The sequence below is a fragment of the Corapipo altera genome, unplaced genomic scaffold (genome assembly GCF_003945725.1).
Source record: "Corapipo altera isolate COAL_440 unplaced genomic scaffold, ASM394572v1 64, whole genome shotgun sequence".
NCBI lineage: Eukaryota > Metazoa > Chordata > Aves > Passeriformes > Pipridae > Corapipo > Corapipo altera.
Genome location: NW_020884893.1, coordinates 6946909 through 6974054, shown reverse-complemented (window position 1 = coordinate 6974054; position 27146 = coordinate 6946909). Strand labels below are relative to the sequence as shown.

General features: G+C 43.9%; 1 protein-coding gene across 1 annotated transcript in view; it reads right to left on the bottom strand.

The window, feature by feature from the left end:
* CDH4 (cadherin 4) overlaps window positions 1-27146 on the bottom strand; it is a 426465-nt gene that overhangs the window by 10476 nt on the left and 388843 nt on the right. The window contains exons 9-11 of the mRNA XM_027646096.1: window positions 12764-12949; window positions 7261-7514; window positions 3753-3895 (exon numbers count right to left, since the gene is read on the bottom strand). Of these exons, the coding sequence (XP_027501897.1) occupies window positions 3753-3895; window positions 7261-7514; window positions 12764-12949 (583 nt within the window). The remainder of the gene's footprint in view (window positions 1-3752; window positions 3896-7260; window positions 7515-12763; window positions 12950-27146) is intronic.

Below are 27146 nucleotides of genomic sequence, written 5' to 3'. Positions count from 1 at the left end.
TTCAAAGAAAGCCCAACTGTCCAGCATGTCCCACATCCAGCTCCAGCTTTAGTGGTGAAAGGTCCTTGTTGGCAGCCTACAGTAAGACTCAACCACCAGTGACCACGTTGGGTGATGCCACTGACCCCCACAGCAGCTGATGTCCCAGTATACAGTTCTCCATCCTCTCTACATCTGTTCCAACCAGCAGGGATTCTGCAGCACAGCAGTCCTGGTCCTCCAGCCCCTTTTTGATGGAGAGCCAAATTTGTCTGACTAACGACCACTTTAACAAAGTAATACCTGTCCTGGCAGGACAGAACAGCCTTCCCAGAAATGGCTCAGTATTTTTCCCTTCTCTCCCCACATTTCTCTGGCAGCTCTGTGTTGGCCTGCTCACTGCCTGCCTCCCTTCTCAGGCAGCATTGCTTCAGCAATTATTTTTTAAGTATGTATTTTCAGTCCTGGCTTTTCCTCCCAGTACTGGATACAAAGCTACACAAACCACTTCCCCACCAGAATCCTGCTTCCACAGACTTTCCTTCCTACATTCCTTTCTCCATTTCCCAAGGGAGCCTTGACAATTCTGAAGGAGCCTTGGAAATGCTTCTTTCATGGTTCCTACATAAGTTCTTCAATCACTGATCTCATCCTATCATCTAGTAAGCTTGGGGGTAGGTGCTTACCCTCCAAAACAGTGTCTTTTGATCAGCCTTGAAAGGTTATGGAGGGACAGACAGACCATCAGGACACTGGGGCTGAACATGAAAACTGACTTTCAGGATGAAGCAAAGTGATTTTAGTGCTTTCACATTACCCAGAATATCTTCTGGAACAAAAGTAAGGATCCCACTGTAACCTCTGAGACAAACAAAACACAAACCCTCAGTCCTGAGAGGCACTAACTGGCACGTGGCTGAAATAACCTGCAATTGCTGCACATACAAATGCAGTTTTGTTGGGCTATTGAGTATTGTTGGGCTCTGTGTCCTGGTACTTTTGTTTCTTTGTGCTCCTGAGTGTAGTTCTGGGGCAGTTTCAGGAGAAATGAAAAGCAAACAATTTTTTAAATGGCCAAGCAGAACCATGGGACATTTCACATTATTTCAGCTGTCTTATGTGGGGAGAGAGCAAGGACATACATAGAGCAGGTACTGATATAAAATAAAGGATCCTTTGATTTTATGCTCGAGAAGAGGACTACCATCACACCCCTCACTCCGGAGGAGAAGCTGGTCTGCTCCCTGAAATTAAGACTGAAATAATAATGACAAACGAAAGAGGAATACACAACCTCTACATCTACATTTAACTTTTGCATTCTCCTTCACTGCCTTTTTCACAGTGCCAGAGCCCACATTCCCACAGAAAGGTATAAGCCAAGGTTTTCACCTTCAGCTGCAAGCAGGAGTCGCTCCCATCCTGCTTGTGCAAAAATTTCTAAGGAACTTGGGCCACTGTCCTGATAAATCATGGCAGAAATGAAGTAAGCTGTGCCTGTGGCTGACCAGCATCTTCCTGTCATTGAGTGCAGAAAAGCAGGAATATGCTCTCCGCCTGTTTTCCTACAGTACTGAGTCCCATGGGTGAATTCCCATGAGGTCCTCTGATACTGAGGAAGGGGCAGGAACCCCCTTCCTTCAGACAGACTCTCTCTCCTCTATTCAGCTCCTTATTTCATGAAATCTGTTGGAATATGATATATTTAAGTTCTGTGAGCTTCACTGTGAGATTGGCTGAAGGGTTCAAACATTGCCAGGTTCCACACTTGTGTAGACACAGTGTGATCCAAGAGACTCTCCTGGAAAAGCAGGTTAAAATTGTGCTGCCAATTAGGATTCCCCTTTTACCCCCTTACATTGCAGCCAAGACTTTTCCTACAGTGAGTATCTTCGCACTGTAGCCCAGGGAGAGGAGGAGAACATGTCCAAGGAGTATTTGGCTAAACTTCTTCTTTTCCATGTACTGAGAAGCAAAAAGAACTTCAAGGAAAGAAGGCACTGCTGCTCCCTCAAGAAAGAAAGAAAAATCCCCACCAAACCCCTTGACTCAAACTCTTTCTTTGATGAGTACGTGATGCTGGAGAACCTGGAACTTGGGAGAAACGTGGAAAGAGTCTATTAGCCTAGATGAAACTTTAGCTGTTATCCTGAGCACTCTAGACAGAATTTTAAATAAGGTGTTGCTTTATGTGCATTTTAATGGCTGTAATATACCAGTGACAGATGAATTTTTCAGGCTAAAGAGATTTATCTAGGTCCTCACATTCTGAGCTGCTGAATGATGGATGGATGTGGAGGTGCTGATGCATTGCAGCACCAGCACCGAAGCCAAGGAAAGGGGTTAACTCCACATCACATGGTACTAAGTGCCCAGGATTTGCAAGGTCAGATGGTGAGGATTTGGTTGATGGGTTCAAGCTCTACCACTGCTTTCGTGAACAGCCTTGGCCAACTCATTTGACCTGTTTTACCCTGTGGCTCTTGCAGGTGACCACCACTAGACCATCATGAGAATATTTTAGATTTCACTGCCCTGGCTGCCTTCATGGAGGTGAAGCTTAAGATAGGGCAGTGGGACCAGTCCTACCCTTCATGGCACATGGAAGGGGTAAAATGCACTTCTTGGTACAGCTCCTCAGCCCTGAAACTCTTCCAGGAGTTTCCCTCGCCCCTGTGACCTGGGATGCAATGACTGAAGTGATGGGTGGAATCCCAGAGGGATGAAGTTTTCACTAGCCCTGCAAGCACCACCATATCAGCTCATAGCAGCCATGGCACCTCCAGCCTGAGGGACGACAAGATCTAACACAAACACTGCCCTGAAAGCACCTACAGAGTTTGAGCAGCATACAAAGGTGCTCACAGCCAAAGCCAGACTTAACTGTGCTGCTGAAGGACGGCTCTGGTTTGAGTGAGTGCTCAGCACCCTGCAGCAGGAAGGTGAGGGCAGGAGAGGGGAAGGAAGGCCCTCTCCTTGCCCTGGGAAACTCCTGAGCCCTTTCCAGCTGGAGGAACTGACGAATGAAATACTAGCATGGCCACGTTTAGGTACGGTTAGCAGAATTCAACAGAATTAGGAAGAGAAATACAGGGCAGCAGCAATGGGCTGCTTGCCTTGAGCGAGGCCAGTGCTGAGGTCCTTAGTGCTAATTTGACCAAAAAAGCACTGAGTGATCTTTAATGAGTAGAGAAGAGCAAGCTTTAACAGGACTTCTCCAAGAGAGAAGACACTGACTGGCCTCAGTGGCTCTGGTGATAAAGCACACCAGCACCCAGATGCTCTGATGGTGGTTGCACATTTCAGGAATGGTAGTGACAAGAAAGTGATCAGCTCTGATGACAGACAGACAGACAGTTCAACAGGTGGGCTTAATACCCTCCTGCCATCCCCCTACAATTATTTCTGGTTTCCTGATGGAGGGTTTCCTGAACGCTCTGATCAGGGCCTCTGGGACGATTACCAGGACTGGTGTGCTCGGCAGCCCTGGCAGTGCACATCCCTTTGATATTTTTTTTAAGTTCAGGCTACACAGCTACACTGAACTCCCCAAATCGATTTTCCATTTGTCCTCCCTTTCCCTTAATAACACTCTCCGTATACTGTGCACATTTAATTTACTCCAGCAATTTCCCGTCCCACTTTCACATTTTTGACCATAAAAACCTGGGAAAAAGATAACTTATACTGACAACTCTGTCAGGGCATCATTTCTCTTAATGCATCACATTAGAGTCTTATTGAAGCATGAACAATGTGAAGCCTGGGCTCACCGTTGTCAGCCGCCAAGAATGTGGCCTCGTAGACATTATTCTTAATGTAGTCTGACTCTCGATCAAGGACAGCAGCAGTAGTGATCTGACCATTTGTGGCATTAATGTTCAGCCAGTTTGCAGGATCTGACAGCTTAGAGTATCTACAGAGAAAGGAAATAAATACATGGCAGTCTTTTCACTGACATACCCTTAATATTGCTCGAGATAACGTTTTTTCTGGACTCCTGACCTGTGATTCAAAGGACCTTTGGATAACTGGTTTTGTTGACAAACACAATGCTTAATTGAGTATATGGTTTTTGACCTTTGCAATTATTCAATTTCTTTCGTTTTAAAGGTTTTCCTTTCCACTGTGTGCCACTTACATGCCAGCTTCCTGCTGCCAGGAGTGGCCATAGCCCGAGGTCTCTGCAGCCAAGGAGAAATGGGGTCTGCAATGACCATTGCATTTGTATGTCTCAATTAGAGGATGGATTCCTGTGCTCTCCTTCTCCTGATCTTGCCCTTCCTAAAATAGGTATTGCTTTGAAGTCAAGGATGTTCCTGTTTTCTGCCTATGAACAACAGTTTGGGAATACCACATTGGGAGAAGGCCACTCTTTTGTATCAGAATTGCATCCTCATCAGCAATTGCCTTGGGGACAGTAATCAGACCTCACAGCTGCACTGAGGTGTGGACTCAAGGGTGAAGCAGCTTCAGGCCTGCTCTCCTGCAACATTTTTATATGTTCCTGAAATAGCAGGGAAGATGATCGCATGCATGTGGGAGGTTTGAAGAGAGCAGCAACAAGGAATTCCCTTGGCAGTCCTCAGTATCCTCAGGGCTGGAAGGACTAGTTGCCTCCCAACTACTCAGTCAACTCACAGCCCATGTCTGTTCATGCCCTACAGAACCAGCTTTGACCATGGTTTGTTTAGGGTAAACTTTTTCCGTGTTCTCCAAATCAATGTGTTCTGTTCATCTTTCTCCCTTGTTTTATTGCTTTATTCATTGCTCTTGATTTCTACCTCTCAGTTTTGTACAGTTTGAACTGAGATGGACCATTACTATCCAACTGGAAGCTAATAAATGGCTGAACTATAAATGACTGAAATAAGCAAACAAAAGCTGAGCTTATTTCATGGCTAACTCAGACCTGCTGATAGTTTTCTGTAATTTTTTTGTAGTTAGATATGCAGGTGAGAGCACTAGCAGCTTCTGGTGAATATCCCTTTCCAGAAATGGGCTGTTTGAAGCAGAAATTCATAGGGAAACTTGAGCTGCATCAATCCATGTGAGCAGGAAAGCAACACCCAGCTGCACAAGCCCCTGCCAAAGGAAAGAATTACATTTTATGGAGCTAGACTCTTTGGGATGTTTTCATTTCATTTTAATACCACTGCTGTGAGGCTCCTGCCCTTTCTCTGCTAAATGACCAGGGATCCAGTTTCAAAGCTGACTTTGTGAATGTATCTGTGGCTAATGAGGATAACTTGAGGTGTGACAGTGGCCATGCCAAGCTGTGCCTCACTGGAGATGCTCCTGTTTCCTTATCTTCTATTTGTAAAAACTCTATTTCATCAAAGACTATTTAGAGAGACCAAAAATTGTATGCAAGGCTCTAGCAGCTGGATCAGCTCTGCAGAGTGCTTATCATGGATCTGTATAGGTTTAGCTTTTTGGGTATATTTTTTCCTAACTCACCAATGCCAACTGTGAAGTAAAAAATAAGATATCCTTTGCATAGCTCACAAAGACAGGACCCCAAAAATGCCCCACTGCTTCTTGAAAAGCCTGGGCATTGGCTGTCCTGATGCGACAGGAAAGAGATTGTATTGGGTTTGGAAATTAAGTGCTGGTGAATACACAAAATGTGTGTCCTGGAAGCCCTAGGAAAGAAACAATTCAAGTAACTGGCTGTTCTTATTCCCAGAAAGTCTTACAAGACCCTACACAGGAGATGACAGGAACGGCAGGTGCTCGTTTGGATTACAGATCACCCACCTCCACCTTAGAGGGAGCACTCAATCAGAAACGAGCTCCTCTCTCCTCTGAAAACCAGCCTTGGTACAGACATCAGGGAAATAAAGACCCTTCAAAGGCCAATATTTCAAAAAGAACCTAAGAAAAATGGGCTTGTTAGTTAGGATGGTCTCTCTCCTCCAAAGTCGCAATACCTGTCTAAAGACAACAAGATGAGGCAGTGAATAAACTATCATTTCCTAGACCAGACAGCTCTGTGCCAGGTGAAATATTTCAAACTGTTCCTGACACAAAATGTCACAACTGATGTAAGTTTAAGTGGCCTCAGCTGTGGTCACATCGTCTACTCAGGTTTTGCTAAAAATACTACAGTCCTTACAGGCTGGGAGTAAAAAAGAAACAAATTTCTATGGATGTAGAAGTATCCAAAAGCAGGAAATCCCAGGTGTGCACACACAGACCTGAAATAATTGTGGAAGTGTCACAAGGACTCTCATTTTCACACACACTTTCCTGCCAATTATTTCCCAGTGGGAAGGCGTGTCAGTCTCACTCGTGGACTGTGGATTCAGTCCCTCGTCTGCCCAGGTGGGGCAAAACAGAGTGAGTGACACCCTCCTGGTCACAGCACAGACTAAAAGTGCTCTTAAAATGCTTAGATCTGACTTTTACAAAGCTAAAATTTTGCCAGCTAAATCCCTTTCATAGGGAAAGCAGCTAAGGAGGAGGTTGTGTTTGGCAGCTTGTCTGAAGAGAAATGGAAGGTCAGAACAAATTGCACTTACTGAGAGCAGGGAAGGGCTGCTGGGGAGCGTTAGTGAGACACAGACCAAGTGCCAATGGCTTGTGAATGGGCGTTTGACTGCTCAGGCAATACTCAACTATATGACACCTTAAACGCCTGCACAGCAGCTGTTTGTAACCTCACCAGCCTTGCACTGAACCGGGCTGACAGCTCTTCTCGCACTGCACTTTTAAGCCAGGCTGAACCTAAATCCTCTGAAAGCAACACAAGGTATGATTAAAAATCCCAGCCATTCCCTTCAAAAACCCAGGCCTAGCCCTTTCTGTGCCTCAGTTTCCCCACCTGTAAAACAGAAATAACAAAGCTGCCTTTTTCTAAACCTCTGTGTTTATGAAATGCACGAACACCACAGGTCAGAGCATCCCGGGCAAGGCAGAGATAAAGGGTACAGTGCAGTCCTGACCTCTGTAACAACTCAGGAACCTCTTGTTATCAACTGCTTCATTTGAAGGCATGATCTGCCCTATGGCAAGCCAGTAACATGGGATCCAACTCTGTCTGCCCTCCCAGACCCAGCTGCTCAGACTCTGGCTTATCTGGAGCGGGGAGGATTGTGAGTTTACAGGCTTGCGGGATACTCTGCAAGCACCTGACTGCAGATGCCAGTCCCTGCCAAGCATTTCATTCATATCACATCAGTTAGTTTGGAAATTAGCTTTCAGCTGCTTGGCTCCCCAGACTTCTGCAGCTGAACCCCCCACCTGTATGGGAGCGCCCTGGGCTGCCTGGTGTCCCACCTTACTGCCTGCTGCATGAAGCGATCGGGATCCACCGCTGAAAACGTTGTCAGGACTGTTCCTGTTGGCACCCCTTCCTCCAGCCTGATTAACTTGTGGTTCGTTGGGAAATATGGTGCTTCGTTGACATCTGTGACTGAAATGGTGACTCCTGCTGTCGACTGGAAGGACATCTGGATGCCACTGGCCAGAGGAGCTTGGTTTGATACCATCACTGTCAGCATGAAAGCTCTGTTCATCTCGTAATCGACTGCCTAAAACAAACAAACAAGCAAGTATAGAGCCAAGCAGAGAATGAATTCTACCTTCTGGCTGAAAGCTGCAAGATTAGAAGGCAGATATCAAAGTTGTTGCCTCATCTGGTTTCCTCCTGAGCTGAGTTCTTTCGAAGGTGCAAATCCAGACCAGCTTTAATCCAGTGCAGGATTTGGCCTTCCAGTGTTTGAAGGGTCAAATATTAAAACAAAATCCACACAGGAAAAATTTCAAACAGCAGGGAGGATTTGCCCTGTTTTTTGTTCCAATGCTAAGAGGTTTCCAAAAGAGAATCTTCCCGTGAGAGTGGAGCATCAAATGAACAAACCCACCCAGGGCTGCTCTAATGCAACAGGTGGAGCCTGTTAAGAGGGATGGGATGGGTACTTAGCAGTGCTATTAGCACTGAAAACTGCTGACTTTACAAGCAACGGTGGAGCTGCCAGGAACAACGCCTGGCTTGGTTAAGCAGGTGGTCCTTCCAGTGGGACCTCTGGTCCTCCTGCAAGGCACCTCCTTATCCCCCGAGGCTTCCTGCACACTCCTACAGCTGGGTATTGCTGCTGGGAGGTCACAGATCTCTCCTCAACAGGCATGTGAAGAGGATGTGTCTCGGGAGCCAGATGAGTGAAAAGCCTTTGCTGGCACGACTGACTGAACCCAGTATAATAATAATAATTTCTAAACCATCCCACTAATTATTACGAGGGAAGTTGCTAATCATCTGCCAGGGAGGCTTGAGTTATGCAGGATCACACCTCTGCTTGTTAAAAAACGCTTTGCCGTGATTTATAAATTTAGAAGCATAACCACTCTCCCTGATACCTTCTCCAGCGCTGAGTCTGCAAAGCAAACACTCACGGTGTAAAACACCACTGACTTCGGCAGGGCTGGGCTCATTTACATCAGCAAGATCTGGCTGCCATGTCCTGTTTAATACCCAGTATTGTCAGGAGAGAAATCAAATCATAGGAGGCTACACGAGAGAAACAAATTTCAGGGGCAAGAGGTAAAACAGCGGAATCTCTATTCGATTGAAGTGCAAATGTTCCCATTGCTAAATGATTTCCTGACAGGCAGGGCCAACATTTAATAAATAAAAGGAAGCATAAAGATTCCCAGTACACCCACCCTTGCTGACTCACAGACTTGTACCGCATTCAAAAATGATGCATTGTAAAAGTTCCCAGTTAAACACTGTTCAAGGCCTTGAAACAATTTGACTAATGTGTTTCCTCAATTTCTTTTCACAACCATCAAATTTATATTTCTACAATATTAATTCTCTCTTTTTTTTTTCTGTTTGCTAACCTGCCCACAGCCAGCCTGCACCTCCCTCCCCACAGGGGCTCAGAGGGAGCAGGGGGGCTGAGATCAGCAGTTCCATGGGGAATGATGTGGGAAACTCCAAGCTGCTGATGCTCAGAACAATACTGACCACACACACCTCTGCTAGGATGTGGCCTGATGCAACGTAGTGGTTTTTTCCTCCCCAAAATGCAGAGCTTCTTCCTCTCCTGGGAGCAACAAACCCAGGGCTACAGAAAAGCCATGCAGGGAGCAGGGTTGGACTGGGATCACCCATCCCATCCAGGAGGCATAAGTGTCACATGCTGGCACATGGTGGCACAGTGTCCACCACACTTCAGTCTGCAAGACAGAGCTGGTCTGCCTCCATCTCTTCTGTGCTCATCTGAGTCCTATTTCACACAGTTTTGTTGAAAAAAAAAAAAAAAGTAAAATCAAGGTCCTGTGCTGTCCTGGCAGCATTTGTGCTATTGACCCCTGTGGGACAGCAGCTCCTTGAGGCAGACATAGTCCAGCCCTAAGGCAGAAGTTCTTTCACACCATAATAAACAATTTCTACCAGAACAGTTCTTATTTCTGCTCCCTAAAACTGCCTCCCTCTGAGGATAACAGGACACAGAGCACCCTGTGTTCTTCACACGGCTCTAATCCCTTCTGCCTCCCTGCATCTCACTGATAAAAGCTGCATATTGGTCATTTAACATGGCTTTAGGGACATGGTGCACTTGGCATTGCTAGGTTAACAGTTGGACTTGATGATCTTAAAAGTATTTTCCAACTAAAATGATTCTCTGATTCTATGACAACAGGATCCTGAAAAAGCCCACAGAGTCGCTGCATTTGGGACAAGGACTTGGACACTTGGGACAGTGTTGGACTGTTGCCTGTTTTTTACTTTCATGTCCAAGAAGCACTTGACACGAAATTAAAAAGCAGCACTTTTGCAGATACCCCTTGCTGGATGTTTGTTACGGCACAAGCGGCTGTGAAATATCCCCCTGGAGATGCTGCACATCCTCCTCCTTCACGAGCATCTCCGACCTGGATACAGCAGCGGGATACCAAGGGCTCGCCACGTGTCCTCCTTTTCTCAAGGTACTTTTAACTGAAGTGAACAAATTTTCCTGATGTTATAGTTGAGGCAAATAATAACTGAAGCTTCGGCAGCATCTCCATTAGAAATTCACAGCTCTGATCCATGCAGAGTTTATAATAACATTTTACTTAGCTGGCTGCCACAGGGCAGCCACTGCTGCTCTGGGAGATTGTCTTCAGACTCTGCGGTGTCTCATCTGAGTGGGAAGTTTCTCTCTCCCCTTGATCAAGGCTTTCTTTGAAGATTAGGGTCTTGTACAGTTATGGAAATGGTTTGGAAAGCCAAGAACAGAAAAGGGAAATGTTACACTTTTGGTGATCAGATTGGAGCTGCAGATGGGGTTTTGCTTAGGGCAGCTGCAAAATGTCCTCCATGAGCAACATCTGAACTCCAAAGGGTTTTTTGGTTTGGAAACATTTCTGGCCCTCCATTTCAGGCCCCCAAATTCTAGTGAAGTGGTGGGATTCTTCACAGAACACTCTTCTCTGCTCTGTTGCTGTGACTGCCGTGGCCCAGACACAAGCCCCTTTGCTTGCAGCAGTGAGGAGTTATATGTAAGCAGCTTTAAAGAGCCACATTAAAATCCAGCCATGTAGGGTCTGTAAATAAATGGTTCATCACTTGACTTAATTTTTTACCTGTGTTTTCAACCTACATCAGTAATCAAACCAGCAAGACACTGCTCCTACACTGTGAAGAACAAGCTCTGACTGGCCACCCGGGCTGACGTGCATACATCACCCAGATCTTTAAGCATATTCACTTATTAATAGAGAACAAAATATTTCAAAGAAGAGGGTGGAATCCTAAGAGTCTTCCCTTCTTCACCATGAAAATTTAATCACAAGCAATTTCACTCATTCTCCTTGCTGAAAATACACCAAAAAGCCTCCCGGCTTGACAGGGGTAGGAAACTCTGGGTGCCCAGGAGGATCAGGTGAGGTGAGATAGTGAAGACATCCAGTGCCATTTCAAGCTCTGAGCTCAGCTTGACAAGATGGGATTTTCATGCGGTTCTCTGCATTGTGATCACTGTGGGTTACACAGCAGTGGAAAGTCAACACCAGCATCAGTGGTGTCTTGACAAATCTGCCCTGCGTTTTGCCTGCAAGTCCTGAATAAGGGATGGTTTATTATGTATAAGTCCTTGTGCAGCAGTGATGATCATGCAAATCCCCTGTTGTTCACTTTGAGGTGCCTTTAAACTAAAGTCCTGACACTTTGCTATATTAAAAATAAGGGGTCCTCCTCTGTTTGCAATGAAAACATTGGCATTTTGATTTCAGACTGGCTGCTGATGTCAATGGAAGCTGAATTCTAGCATTTTACTTTGTTGAGTGTTTTCTATTTAAGCAGAACATATAGAGATACGGATATGTGTACACTTAAACACATATATGAACCCACATACCAATGTCTAGAGCTACTGCTAAGCTTGAAGAGGTTTCATAATGTTGTACCAGGTAAGGCTGTCAACCATCATTACAGAGCAATAAAGAGTGATAATAAAAGGACCCTGCCGAAATAGCATCTCGCAGGTAAGATGATGTCTCCCTTGAAGTTTCAGCAAAGCAACATCTGCAGACACACACACACATAGCCTAAGGGTCAGACAACAGGACAGGCTCACAGGCTCACACATTCCTACCAGTGTAACCTCACTGGCATTTCACTGATGTCATGTTTCCTAATACCCAAACTGTGCACATTAGGAATGACTGCAACATTTTTAGCTAACAAGAGGGAAGCAGGGCTCTTTTTTCACATTGCTCTTTAAACATTAGCACTTCATCCTAAGTTTGGGATTAAAACTTTTTGTTAGTGAAGGCCAAATTTATCAGAAGATGCTGGCTTTATCCATCACAGTGGGTATTATCCTTCCCAGGTGTAGTGCACAGTGTTGTGCAGCTCCTACATATCACAACAGCCTATGTGTGTTGTCTTTGCTTTTTTCTGTAGTTAGAGGTAGCATCCACAGGCATGTTATCTGGGAAGGGCTTCAGTGAATGCTGAAGGGATCCAGTGATGTTCTGGCTGTGTGTAATGACTGCAGAAACACTCCCTGGCCTCAGAAACTGAAAGAGAAGCGAATGCTCAAGTGAAGATAAAGTCATGTTCTTTGGAGGCAGGGAAGGAAACACAATTCGATACTTGCTGCAGATATCTTGAGGCTTCCAGCTCTTGCAGGAAATGGGGGCAAGAAGGGATGGTGGATATTTACAGCCTTATTTCTCAGAGTTTTTAGACAAGATCCTCTGCTGATCTAACCTAGGGGGTGGCTTTCACTCGAGTGGAGTTATCCTGAGCTGAGGGTTTGTCCCACACTGTGTGTTTATCACTTAAGACTAAGAAAAGGAAAACTTCTCCTAATTTTTTCCTTTTAAGCAACTCAGTCAGAGGGAAAATCTCCTTTCCTTCTGTTACCAGAAAACTCACTCCTCCTGATATCTCCCCTGCACTCCCTGCTTTCAGAGCAAACCAGGGGTTTTCTGGCTCAAGGGCAGGGCTGCACAGCCCAAGTCTGTTCCCTTTTACAGTGCTCAAAGAGCTAAGCAAAAGCAGGAGGTGGAAGTCAGGCTTGGGTGCTGGGAGGACCCTTCAGCATGTGAGGCTTTTTGAAAGCTCATGGTGGGCTGAGCTGAGGTGGGAAACCCAGAACCAGGGACATATGCTTGAAGTGAGACTATTCAGGACTCCTGCTCAGAGAGATGAGAAACAACAGGTCCAAGCACTTATCTTTCCAGGAAGAGAAGGCAGGAAATAACTTCAGGTGCCTGGCAATCCCTGTAGCCTTAAGTAGCTGAAAGGGTGATAAACATGGATTTGCTTTGGCTTCCCCCTTACCTTCACCACGGTCACCATGCCCTCGTTGGTGACGGGGTCTGTCCGGATGGTGAAGTGGCCGGAGGGGTCCCCGCTGATGATGCGGTAGATGGCATTCCAGTTGGGGGAGTGAGGCTGGTCCCGGTCCATCACCGTCAGATTTGCCACCACAACCTCCACTCTGTTCTCAGGAACCTCTCCTGAATACTGCAAATAAAAGACAGGAGTGGTCACAGTGGGAGCTTTCTGTCCATCCTTGTGGCTACCTCCCTTCTCCCCTATGTCACCAGGCTGACTGGAAAACCTGTCCCATGGAGAGGACTGTGGGGTTATAGGTAATGGGCAACACATCTCTTTCTCACATCCCTTTTGTCTGGTTTTCCTATTTTTTTTTTAACTGTGAATACTTTCCTGAACCCTTCAAAGTCCAGTTTCACCTCTCAGCCCTGCTATCACACAGTCACTACACAAGCTTCAGCAAATGCTCCAAGGAAGGAAACAAAAGAATGTTCTCGATTTGCTCGTTCAGTTACAGCAACGAGAGAGTTAATTGTCAACAGCAGGGCAAAATGGCAGACTAAAATGTCTAAATTTTTTAGGATGACTATGTCCCTTTATCCCAAGGTATTTTGCCTCACTCAGATTTCAGTGATGGCATTTTATTGGTTCTTCAGTGATTTTACTTCATTTTCCTTCTTTCTTGCCTTTGATTTGATTTTGTCTCATTATTTGAAGTGTTTCTTGTGATTCTGCCACAGCCTTTCCTGGTGCTTAATTCTCTCATTTAGCACTGATTTTTATGGAGCATGTCCTGTTCAGGCATATCCTGATACATTAGCTGCATTCTTTCCTGCTTTCCAGTCCCTGATTTATCACACGGCTGATCAGGGATCCTGGCCTGTGAATACTTCCAGTGTTTGGGGCTCAAAAGCTGCCAGTAAGACACATTCCCAAATTTTCAACTGTCCTCATCTCTCAGCATTGCCTTTTAGCAGCACTTGCAAATCAACACTCTGATTGGCATATGGCAAATTAAACACTGGGGAAATGCTGGGAGCGGCTGGCTCGGAGTCTGTAACCGAAATCCTGGCCCCAAACTGCAGGAGCAGAGCACTTCTAAAATCTGGCCTTTGGTGTGCACAAATGCCAGGTTGTGTAAATGATAATAAATCATTCCTTTGTTAGCACAAGAGTCTGTTTCCCCTGTAACCCATCTCCATCCATTGGCATCTTCCAGTTATATTTAGTATATATTATTTCACCACTGACAGGAAAAATATTCAGTCTGCCTTATGCTAATGTGAATTTAAATTTGCCCTTTAGTGGTATCCTGAATGGCATCTTGCCCTCTTTTCCATTATGCACCTGTCCTAAACAAGTTTTCATTAGTGAATGCAGATGGCATCTCTTTCCAGCCATGCTGAGTGGTGGGGAGGAACAGTGGGAAGCTGCAGGATAATTCTAATTCCAGTACCCGCTACAGCTCTTCTTTTCTCTTTATTTCCCATGATTTCACTTGTTCTTTACCCATTCTCTTGCCCAGTTTGGAGTCTCTGCAGCACACAGCTTAAGCACAGGAAATATATGAAAATTTATCAAAAGCCTCTTGAAACATCCATTAGATTATGTCATATGTACATTCTATTATCAACCTCGTCTGAAACCCGCTCGGAAGAACTGAAGGAGATTAGTTAAACAGGATCGTATCTCCCTAAATCCACACTAGTTACTGCCCATTACATTAAATTAATGTTGTGGCATGGCTGCAACGACAAACTGATCTCTTTTAGGAGGTGGCTGCACTGATGACAACATAGTATCATACTGTAATTCCAAAGGAATTAAGCAATTTGTGAAACCACCTCAAATCTTTGACCCAGCACCTGTTTTATGCCCTGCAGAATTAACTCACCAGGAGTAAGCCATTGGGTGTATTTAAGATTTTTAAGAGGGCCAGTCCTACAGGCTGCTGAACACCTTTAGTAGGTCATAGCCCAGGTGCTGCCAACGAGTTTGGGTTACGTGGAAAAGTCCCCCACAATCACCAACACATTTTACAGCAGCTTCTCTAAGAGCCATCACAGCACCTGTTTTCAGCCCATAGTTATGAAGCTTACGTGACATATTTTAAAATATGAGGTATATTAAAAATCATAAATACACAAGCACGTGCCAATATAAAGCCTGGAGGAAGATCACAACAGCCTATAGAGGTTTTCCATTAGGGTGAATACCACAATGCTCAGTATGTACTGGGCAATCCAGGAGTTCAGCCAGTTGTTGACCTCTATTAGGTATAGTTAGGAAATTATCAGTCCTAAGCAGCATTTAGACTGGACATTGCCTATTATGCTTACAGAGCAAAGTATTTTTCTGATGAGAACAGAGCATCTTCACTGGAATTAATGGAGCCATTCATAGCTATTCAGGGTGAGAAGGAAATCTTGGAGAGATGTGCTATGAAGAACAGAACAATTTTCATCAGCTACCAATACGCAGCTACTGGGAATTCAAAGCTGATCCTGAATTTCCTCTTTCTCACACTCCTCCACAACTATTATTACAGGTAAATGCTGTAATGTGTATTGTCCACAATTGTCTTTACCTTTAATGAAATTAAGTAATGACAGTAAATTACACCTGCTAAAGGAAGGATGGCAGCACAAAGCTACCCACACTTCTTTAATGTCATTCCCTCCCTACCCTGGAGTAATTCAGGATAATGAACATCTTTCACTATGCTGCTTTCCAGCATTCCCTCTGCTGTAAGTTCTCTTTCATAAGATTACAATTGATTTTCAAATAAAGAGAAGCATATCTATTCAAACAAGGTAAAACAATGGGCAGCGGAGGAGCTGCTGGAGTAAACACAAGATTGATAAAACAGTGCTTGACCTGTACCTGTAGCATTTACTCATATTCTCCTGTATTTAATTTAGCTTCACTTTCAATGGTTGCATTTGAAGTCCTTAATTTCCAGAGTGCTTTCTAAAGACCATTCACCAGGATTTCTATGGCTGATTGTTACACACTTCGCTTCCCTTCTCAGATAAGGATTTGTTCTGAAACTGGTATGTTCTAAAATCCTTAAATTCTGTAGGATCTTTTTTCCTCCCCTCCTATAAAAGCCTGTGCTAGCGAAAGCCCTTCTCCCACTCCTCTGGATTTGGGCTGTCTGAAGTCATGTCTTGCTGAAAAGGCAATAATTCATTCTGATTTTTGGTTTGGTACTAAAATTGGTTAATCCCAGAGTTTGTCTTTCATCTCACTCGGACCCGACAGCACATAAACACACAGACAAATATCATTCTGGAGGAGAAAGGGATTGACATGGGGGACAAATGATGCATTCACACCATGACTTGACTTCATGCAATAAATCTGGAGTCTGGTCCGTGAAGCCATGCACAGCCGAGTAAAACCAATTAGCTCACTGCAATTCCACTCCCAGGGAGGTGTGGAATTGAGACAGATGAATATAAAGATTATTATTCAGGTTTCCTTCTAAAGGGAATTCCTTTTTTCCATTGTTCTTACTTTTTTTTTCCTAGCTGTTTTTCCTGAAAAGCTGTGAAAGCAAAGACTTGCTCACATGAATGTCTGCAGAAAAGATCTTTCTGTCGTCTCCAAAATTCGCTAATGATGATGCAACATTTGTTCCAGGCAGCAGCAGTTTATGAAGGCAGAATTACCTGGAGAAATAGTGTTTCATGACCTATAGCTATGGATTAATGCAGGAGAATAAGGGCATCTCAGTCCTCTTATTAGACTTTGAGCCCTTCCCCTGACAGCTCTGACTGCTGCAAAGTGCTGAATCTTCTCTCTGGGTCCCTTAGGCTGAGAGAAACCGAAATGAGAGTGTACGTGGTGGTGGGGAGTCCCATCACTCCCCAGTTTCTGCTCCCAGCACTCAGAGGGCTGCACTTGCCCACGCAAACTGTGGGAGTAGCACCCAGCCTGAATACAACCCATAGCTCCTCACACTTCAGGGCATCCACCCAACCCCCTGCTGGCATCCCAGCCAAGGATTTACCTTTTCTGCATGATATTTAACAAAGATGCTGGAATAGAAGGCAAATTAATAAACAACTGCGGTCTGGTTGCAGCAATCTGTGTAAAATGGGAAAAAAAAAAGTGATGAAAATCTCCTAATAAATCATTAATTGTGATGTGCCTGCCCAGCCACAGCACGGAAATAAGCAAATGCCATCCTAATTGATTGCTTCTTATTCCATCTTTATAGGCCTGCATTTTTTACTGTGGGGGTTGAATAAGCCCAGAGGTGTAAAAAACCTCTAGATTGTACTCTGTGTATCTGCCAACTTGATATTTAGATCAATAATCCTCTTTCCCCCCCCCCCCCATTCCCTCTACTGGTAATTTAGCTTTTCTTCCTAGCTGCCTAATTGCTGTTTTCTTAAGCCTTACTATCAATTCTCTGACCTTTAATTTCCGATATTGTTCGCTGTATGGATCACTGTGCTGGGCTGCAAGTTATCCCAGCCCCTCTGCACTATGTGGGTCAGACTTGGCTCTGAGCTGCTGTGACAGTCGAACAGGGACTGCCAGGTTCCCCCTTCACTGTTGCCAGTGTGCAGCAGAGACCAAAAGCTCTCTCAAATCTCCACAAAACCTCCGTGAAGTCAACCTTATTTTGCAAATCAGGTTTTGAGATGCTCATTTTTTGTCTTATTAAACGACTACTCACTCTGGTGAGGTCTTGAGTGATGACCACTGATGTCCTCAGTCCTTTTTTGAGGCTGCTCTGCACTACACCAGCCAACAGCCCCTCTGTGAGCTTCTTTCCTGCTGTTTTTTCAGGCTCATGGCCACAACATCCCCTGCACTGCAGCATCCCTGCTTCAGTTTCACGTCCACTTGGATTTACTCCACGGTCCAACCATGTACGCATTCATACTTCAGACTAGTTACATGCCCAAGGTGCTCTTGCCAGCTCACAGCTTTGCTCTGCTGGTACAAGGCCCAGCTGTCACAGTGCTCATTCAGAAAGGAGCTGCTGGGGCTGCAGGCACTGGCTCCTGGCAGTGGGGCAGGAGCCAGCCTTGCCCAGCCAAGCCAAGGGAAGCAGAGGACAACAAGCTCACCAGCTTTTAAAAGATGCTTTGGAAGTTCTGCCTTTGTCTTCAGCAGTTTGTGTTATTAAAACACCTCGCCTGCCTTCAAAGGAGCCCTCTCTGCTCTGTGCATGGTTTGGTGGGGCCAGGGCACCCACTTACTCACAGGGAGTTTGTACAGGAACCCTGAGTGATGTTCGTGCTGGTTTTGTTGCTGCTGGGTGAGTCTGACCAACAACAGCAAGCCTGAAATTTGGCACTTCTGAAGCTGATTTCATGATGGAGCACAGCCACCCTCCATCGTGTTCCTGACGCAGGTGACAGCCACTGGCTTTACGCTTTGCCTTTACTGCTGTGCCTTTTTCAAAACCTCAAGTGATGACTGATTTTGGATTAATATACAAGTTTTACTCTTTGAATGTGAAGACAAAGCAGGAACAGAGGAGAATAAAGTAATACCCTCTCTTTCAGAAGCAGCAAAAGAAAACCCTCTCACTTCAGACTCCGGTGTGTGGAAGGAACGTGCAGGTTTCACCTTGGTTCAAAGACTCTTGGAGTACTTGCCAGGAGTTCAGAGCACATAATAGTAAAAGGATATTAAAAAAAAAAAAAAAGAAGTTTGCATGTCTGACAATGAGCACTGATTTTTTTTTTTTCATTATCAGATGTTACATTCTTGTGACAGTATGAAAAGATGCCACCAAAATGATGACACAAGACACCATTCTGCTGCAAGATAACCATTTCCAGATAAATATATCTTAAGAAACGAGGTTCAAAGTTTGCATAGAAATTTAGATATTTTATAAAAATGCATTACAACACAAAGAAGCTTTTTACAATGTTCATATGAAAGGTTTAAAAAGAGATTAAAATTATGTCCTTGGGAAGGCATATAGCCTTGTCAAGTAAAAAAAATTCTACATTAACCCTGTGTAGGAAAGTTGTACTTTATCTGTATTTCAAAGGCTATAAAGAACCACTTTAATCAACCTACTTGACTTTGGGGACTTGCACATCTCACTGAAACTTGTGAAATCTGCCATAGTGTGGTTTCCAGAACACAAAAGCCTTTAATCCGTAAACCGACACTCTTGTACATTCAAATCCTGATACTATCTCCTTGTTAGGAACTAAAATTGTGAATTTATCCAAAATGGGATCTCATCTCATGTAAATGATGTAGCCTTTGCAACAGTGACCTTTAACAGTGGTTATACTCAACAATGAAAGATTTTATGTCAGGAGCCAGTGGAAACAGTATACGTTAAAATTCTGATCTGATAGCACAGCCTTTTATTTTCCAGTTTTAGACAAGGATCCTTTGAACATTTCATTTGCTCTCTCATCTAACATACCTTTGTTTCTTGCTACGGAATGAACAGCAGGAAAAGGTGGCTGATACTTTTCTGCAGACTATTTGATTGTCAGGTGTAATTAGTAATGCTCTCTTTTAAACAGAGACATAGATTTTAAAGCAGCTGGAACTGCCTACAAAGCCTCATTCTTAAAAAAGCCCTTATATACATACATTTATATAATAGAACATTTTTGCACAGATACATCATGGCTTTACAGTGGTTGACAGCCCTATGCTTCCCTTCAGCTGCAGATGCAAAGGCTAAAGTGACTTGCCTGTCTCCTGAGGCAGTTGCAGAATGGGCAGGATCCTCAGAACATCATTAATTCATGTGTTACTTGATAAATCCATTAGGTCAGCCTGGCTTAGTCTATTGATCTCCCCAGTGCATTGTCACATAGCCCTGTGTTCCTCACTGAGCTCCCGAGATGGAAAAGCTCCTGGATGGGAAGGTTGGCAGAGAACTGTGTGCTGGGATGAGCTGGATCACCAGCACAACTCTTCGCCAGCTCTGCATCTGAACAGGTGGGAAAAGCAGGCCAAAAGAACAACCAGCTGGGAAGCTCCACCACCTCAAAGGCCAACAACAGTTTGGATACACTGACCTCAAACTGCCAAGGCACTGCCAGCACCTTGTGCATCCGTCAGCACGGCAGGGAGAGCTTTCCAGTGCAGAGGCTGTCCCCCTCACCCTTACTCTCTAAAATAACCATCTTCCTCAAAAAGGGATGAAATTCATTCATTTGTTGCCATATCAAGCCTCACTTTTCCTTTCTTCAAACTGCAAAGCAGCAAAGAACCGCTCTGTTTTGAACAAAACTTTGAAAACGCATTTTTCCTGATTTACATGTAAACCAGAGCAACAAAGACTGTGAGACAGAGCTCAGCTCCTAAGCAAGCAAAACATGCTCTACAGGCCTGGCTTTGTATTTCTTGGTGAAATGTGTAGAGAAGAGGATGTTTCAGTTCAGGCACCTGTAATAAAGTTTCATAAAGAAGGGTCTTTAGCTGATAAGTCTGGTTTAGGATTTTCTTATTAACTGCCCATTCCTCATAATGAGTTTTTAATTTAATTTTTTCAGATTTTAAGGCATATAAAAGCTGCTCATGTACCACTGGGATCTGAAGACAGGTATTTGGGAAGGGGAGAATTTTAAGAGTACTGAAACGGAATTTTTATGTACACTGTAATTCTGGTATGGAGATTTTTAACAAGTTTCCTTCTCAGTCTGTCTGCACAATGACTCCTCCTCAAACCTCCTCTGCACTGCATGTGGAATCTCTGTTGTTTCCAGATAAGAATTAGCACAAAGGGGGATTTTTTTTTTTTTAAATGAGTAAATTGAAATTCCACAATCAGGCACTGGAAAACCCACAAGTCTGGCCATAAACAGGGTTCCTGACTGGACAAACATCCTTGTAGGAGAAAGCTACTGAAGCAGATATTCTATTCTAAAAGTGTGGTTTATTCTGTGGTTTAAAGACATGATCTTCTGTGCTGGTGCCACAATGAACAATTTTTTATGTCCCTACTGATGCTTAAAATGTAACAGCAATGCCTGCCAGTGATGTGAGAGCTTGCATCCACAGAAGATCTGTTTGCCAGGGTTTCTATGGGAAGGGGTGGAGTCCCTAAAATCTCAGAATCACAGAATGGTTTAAAGGCCACCTCGTCCAACCCTCTGCCATGAGCAGGGACACCTTCAACTAGTTGAGAATCTGGCATTCCAGAGAAATGCTTGCCTGCCTGTTTATAGTAACTCAGAGCACTGAAAAGACTATATTTAATGCTGTGTAATTCATCAGACTTGCCATGAAAAAGAAACTTCTTGATGAAATTTTGTTTACAACATTTCCTGTGGAATGGAGCAGAAAGATGTAGTGAGAAATGGGAGGATATTGGTCAGTGAAAAGATGGAGTCATTATATACGTGTAAGTTTAGGCAAGAAAACAACATTATTTCTTCTCTGGTATTTTTTAACAATTAAAACTTGTTATTGCATTAAGCTGAACAGTATGAAAAACTCTTCCACGTTCAAGAAAACTATGTGAAACCTTTCAGCCATTCTCTCTGATTTTAACTCTGGCTTTTGTCTGCATTCTGACCCTTTCTTCTACAACTGGGAAGTGTTAAGACATCCTGGACAGTTAGAAATATTTGATAAGAGAGAACTCACAGCACTACCAAATACTTCGCTAAATCTCCTTTTTCTTCCCCCCCCAGCATGTCACTAAAGATTTCATAAGTGAAATGTGCTTAATGAAATTCCAGATATATATCCTCTTAAAATGACATCCCTCAGAAGCAACTGTTTTTTTAAGGCAACAGAATACTGAAGAATTAAAACCCTGCCTACCCAAGGAAGTTAACCAACCTGAGGAGGGGATTTATTTCAGTGCTTTACAATAGAGGAGTTACAGAATGTATTTAAATTTCTCAGCCTTGCATCAGTGTCTGAGATGCTGTGTACTTTTAAGATAATGAAATAATCCACCACAAATGGGTATTTGCCTGGGACATCATGGACCTGCCAGAGCTGTGTGGATGTCCAGCCTAACCAGGGACCTCCTGGATGTCTATGTTCAGGAGGAGGATCTGGATATCTAACAAATATCCAAAAGCAGAAAGAGGCATAAAAATCTAGAAGAAACAAACAAAATTTGAGAAAAATGCTACAGGTGGATAGATAAATGTCAAACAAGAAACATGGTGTGGGTAGATATGTGATATAGGAGCATCAGTGTCTGATTTCTCCTTGAAATTTTAGCTTGACTGACGCCCCAGAGCTGATGGGAACAGTGTCTAATCCACACACACACATCTGGTGGTGGAGACCACAGCAATTTCCATTGGAGCTCATCACAGAGTGAGAGTTCTCTGATGACATTTCCTTTGACTACAGAGATTCTGTCAGTGACACCAGTCTGTGTCACACCCTGTTGCACACACGTATCACACCTCCCCTGGAACCCCCTTCTCACTGCACAATTCCTCCACAGCACTATGGGAAGCGCAGGGTGGGGGTGTAGTCTGCAGCTTCCCCCTCCAGATATCCTGTACAGATTAAACAGGGAGGGAGAAGGAGGAGAGAAGTCCCTGCTAAATGAGACATTGCATCAGAAGACAGCACTGCCAGATGCTGCAAATGAGCCAGTCCCTGACAAATGGGACATGACAAGTGATGGCTGATAGGTGCTGTGGTTCCCCATGGGCCGGGGGTGGCCATGCCAGGGTACATTGGTACACAGGCACATTGTCTGTGCTTTGATAATATTAACCTGACTGCACAAACCAGCAGGTTAGAAACCCAAATGTCGAAAGGAGCTGTTACATATCACCACAATGCTGCTGATGGATGTGCATGTGCCGCTCAGCCCCGTGAATGACAGCTCCTGAATGCTCTGTAAGGACAGCAGAGCACCGTGCTGGATGCTGGAGGTGCACAGATGCATGAAGTACACGGGTACAGAGGCTGTGCTGTTACTCCTGGGTATCAAGGACATGAGCAGCACTGTGGGCTCTGCCTCCCGTGTGGAGCTGCAGCTCCGGCTGCAATTGCTCTCCCCGGCATCGAGGGCAGGTTGAATCATTCTTGATTTTACACCAAGTAGTACATGTGTCCAATCTGAGGGAGGCCAATAGAGTATTTTTTTTTTATATCTCCCCCCCATTCTTTTTTTGTGACAGAAAATTGAAATCCGTAATGAAACTATCGTTCCCATTTTTTTTTAATCACTGGTCTTCAGCAATTTTAAACTCTGAGGTCTGAAAAATTCATTACTACTAACTTCCATCAAGGGTGTTCCTAAAACCAAAATTACTTAATCAACTCAATTTAGCTTCTTGTGTAGACCTAATTCAGAAAAACTTTATCTTCTTGAATTGTTATTGCAATTAATTTCCCCCCCCTTCTTATTCTGCAGCAGACGACATTTCAGTAATTAGATATTTTATAAAAATGAGTTATTCATTCAGAATAGCTTCACTTTTACATTTGATTAATCATATTACCACCGAGGTCTGGGTTTTGTCTCCAAGGAAAGTTTAATGACCTCATTTTAATCCTTCTTTTAACCACCAGGCAGGTATCAATGAAGAGAAATAAAATTATCTTTTTTTTTCTTCTTTTTATCTGCTTTTTTTTCACAATCTCAAGATTACATTTGATGCTTTTTCTGTGTGACTGACCCATTTACAAGGAAGAATCTAGCTGATTCCAATTAGGTTCAGGACAGAATCAGGCTAAACAGAGCCTTGAACTGTGCCTTAATAACTAATGCTCAGTGTAATGGAGAGGAACCAGGACTGCTTTACCATGTGGCAGCCGGTTTAAAGAACTGTACATGATTAATTTGGTGATAATTTGAAAATGAATGTGCTGAAAGGAAATAAACAAAACAAAAGCCATTGCAAATTTAGGGTTTGATTAATAGGGTCTATTAAGAAGAGACTTCTATCAAGGAGATGACATTTTTTATATCAATGCATATGTACCCACACTATATAATGGAATAATTCATATAAACCACAATTTATCTGGAAGTAGAGACTTGGATATGATTGATGACTGTTTGCCTTACATCAGCATCTGTCTATGCTTTGGATCCAGCTATATGCACATCTATATTTGCGTATTTATACATATACATCTCTGTATCTCTATCCATTTTGCAGACTACACTAAGGACTCTCAAAGGTATTTCATCCTTTCTGTCATATCTTACACTGGTGTAAAGGCATAACAAACATCACAGAAGAGGCTGATGCTTTTTTCATTAAGACATGAGGAATTATTGTTTTCTCATAAAGCGAGAAATATCTTTCATTTCAGATGAAAGAGGTGATAAAATAAAGCACAAAAGTTGAGTATCCACAAGAGAGTACGAAGTGTGTCTTGTGTTCCATAGCACTGCACTGAAAGAGACCTTCAGGCACCTGAAGATGCTGTGCCTGGGAAAGCTCACAGGGAATCTGCACCCTGAGCTGGGGATCATCCTCATTCTTTAACAGCATTAAACTGTGTAGACATCACACTTCCTAAGCTCCATTGGACAGGCTTTGCATTGAGGTAGGATCCATCTCCAAAGGTCAGTTTGACTCGAAAGGCAGGTCAAGATGTAAATAATTTCTATCGGGACCTACATACTTTTCTAACCACAGTTAACCTGCCTATCTGCAGTGGCAAAGCCCCTGGAATTATTGCAGTGAGTCCTGCACAAGGCTGAGACAGGATGGGAAGAATGAATATTGTTTCTGCTTGTGCTGTTTGTTACTGCTACCTCTTGACCTAACATCCTTAATCTAATTCATTGTTCATGGCAAAGGTTTTCAGCAGGACCTGCAACGAGAGGCAGAAAGCCCATTTCAATTTAGAAACACTGGGTTCTTATTTAGGAAAACTAGACTGATTTGTAGCTTTTAAGACTTCACCAACTATATATTTAATGGAAATGAATACAGAATTAGGTAGATGGTCATGTACCCAAATGCTACTGGGGATATTCAATTCACTTGAAGACAATAATTTATTTCAGTTAGATGATGACAGCTCTGTAACAGCCCAAGCTTTGCTGGGCAGTTTGGCTGAGCCTCGTTTTGATTGGAAAACTGTAAGTGAACACAGTCATCTGGGATTTTCCACGAAAGCACAATTGATTTTTAACAATAATGCCTGTCTGCAGGACTGTACAGAACTCCTGGTTTGTCTTCAGCTGTGAAACAACACAGTCCTGTACATCCTCTCACTGTCGTATTTGGTCTTTCCCCTTGCCAGCTCTGACCTGTGCAATCAACTTGATTTCTGCCTCTTGTGACAACTCCTGCTAAATTATGCCACAGGCACAGTTTTGATGATTTAAAAATACTGTAGGATCCAGGCTAAGCTACGTTCAAATGTCATTGTAGACTTTCTGAATGGCACAGGTGTAGTGGTGGGGAGCATGAGATCTGAATGGGCAAGTCCATATGCAACTTTAGACTTTTAGACTAGACACTGGCAAATCAGGTACACAGTGCTCAAGATTTAAGCCCTTGATCTTTTCCAGGGTCTAGGAATGGGGAGGAGGCAGACAGACACGTACCAAGGTCCTGTCAGATAGCTAGCTACCCACTTTCACTAGTTTTTCCTGGATCAGCCTGGTGAGGTCTCTTTTTAGGAAGCCCTTGGCAGGCATCCTGGTCCAATTTTCTGTCTGCAGGAAATCCCACTAACATCCCGTTCCTGCTGGGTTCTCCCTTCACAGTGTAAGATTTAATTTGTAAAACATGAGCATGCATGTAGAAGGGATGTCTCATAACACTCACATGTGCCCAACACTTCCAGATACCTCTGCCTATAAATATGTTCAGGAAACCCCAAGGCAGCTGACACGGATTCTGATTTTGGTTTCCTGCGACCATTAAACATAATTTCCTCAAAGCAGACATATTTACATCTTTTCATCACAGTAATTTGGAAGTTACAATCTTTCAGCCTGAAGGAAAAGCTGAGGGTTTTTCCTGCTACTTTGCTATTTTGGAAGTCACTGTCAAAAACAGAGCTCAGCAGGATTCGACTCAGGGGACTGGAGCCCAGGTAATTCATCCCAAGCTTTGCCACTTGCAAAAAAACCCCACACTTTTACAGTTCACATCAGCTATTTCTGCAGCTCTGAGCAGTGCTGTATCATAGGTCGATGCACAGCCATGCTCTGTCCTCAAACAAACTGAGCATAAGAACAAACACACACAGAACAAGGAATACAATTTTGGATTATGCTTGTTTGCTTTTCCACAGTTTTGGCAAGTTCACAGAGCAGGAGGCAAAGGGAGCTCTACACCATGGGTGTGAAAAAGGAAATACTAGTGCTCTAGTTCAAGGCACTGAAACTGGATTACTATATCCAAATTGGGTCAGAAGAAAGGAAACTGAGCAGAGCGTGGAGCACAGCAGGGTTAGCAAGACAACGAGGGAATGGGAAGCTGTAAAGTAAAAGGGTTTGGAGGATCTTGGCTTGTTTTGTTTCACAAAATGATGCACATTAGTAAATCAGGGTGGAGAGGGGAGAGAAAATGGGAAGGAAACATCAAAATGGAAGAAGGAAGAACTATTTATGGTAAAGGACAAGGCTGGCATGGCAGTGAAGCTCTAAGAGCATGCTTCCCTCTCCAATTCCAAAGCACTTCTCAGAGTGGGCTCATTAGCATCTCTCATTGTACTCAGAGGAATCAGGATACCTCCACAGACAAAGGTCAGACATTTTTGGCAGTGTGGTGCCAAAACTAAAAAGTCCTTTTAACTTGCATTTTTCTGTGTACTTTTGTTCAGGAAGTGCCGAGCTCTCCACTGCAGATTCCATTGCTGCCTGATCCAGCCCAGCATGAGCCAGGTTGCAACCCTGATGTCACTGCAGCAGCCAGAGATGGGTCTGGGTTGACAATAATAATTAAATTGGCCAATTAAAAAGTACCTAGAACTGCTTTTCCTGATGTACTTGTTCCTCCACTGGTTAGCCAAGTCCACATTGTAACCAGAGTACCCTCACCCAGCAACACATCCCCTCCTGCTCCAGCACAGCATCTCTGAATACAGGTTACTCTGTACCAGCTACTCTGCTTTGAGTTCAGCCAGCCTTTGGCCAGATGGCCTTTGCCAGGCCAGCAAGAGCCACCACTGCCCGGGCACTGTGAGCTGGGAAGCACCCACACACGCCTGATAGTCCAGTCCTAAACCTTTGCAGCTATTCCTAACTGGAGTCAGTGCCAGGATCAGCCAGCAAGGCAGCGCAGTGGGGAAGGGAATGTGGTCCTAGAGCTGCCTCTTTAAAACAGACTCCACTGGATTCAGCTTTGGAAGAGGAGATTCTCAAAGCAGTGCCAAAGGGCAAATTTTAAAGTAGCTTTAAATAAGACCTCCTAAGGCTCAGGAGCTTAAAGAACTTGAATAGCCCAGTTTCTTTTTTTTCCTTTCTTTCCATATCATCCCCCCC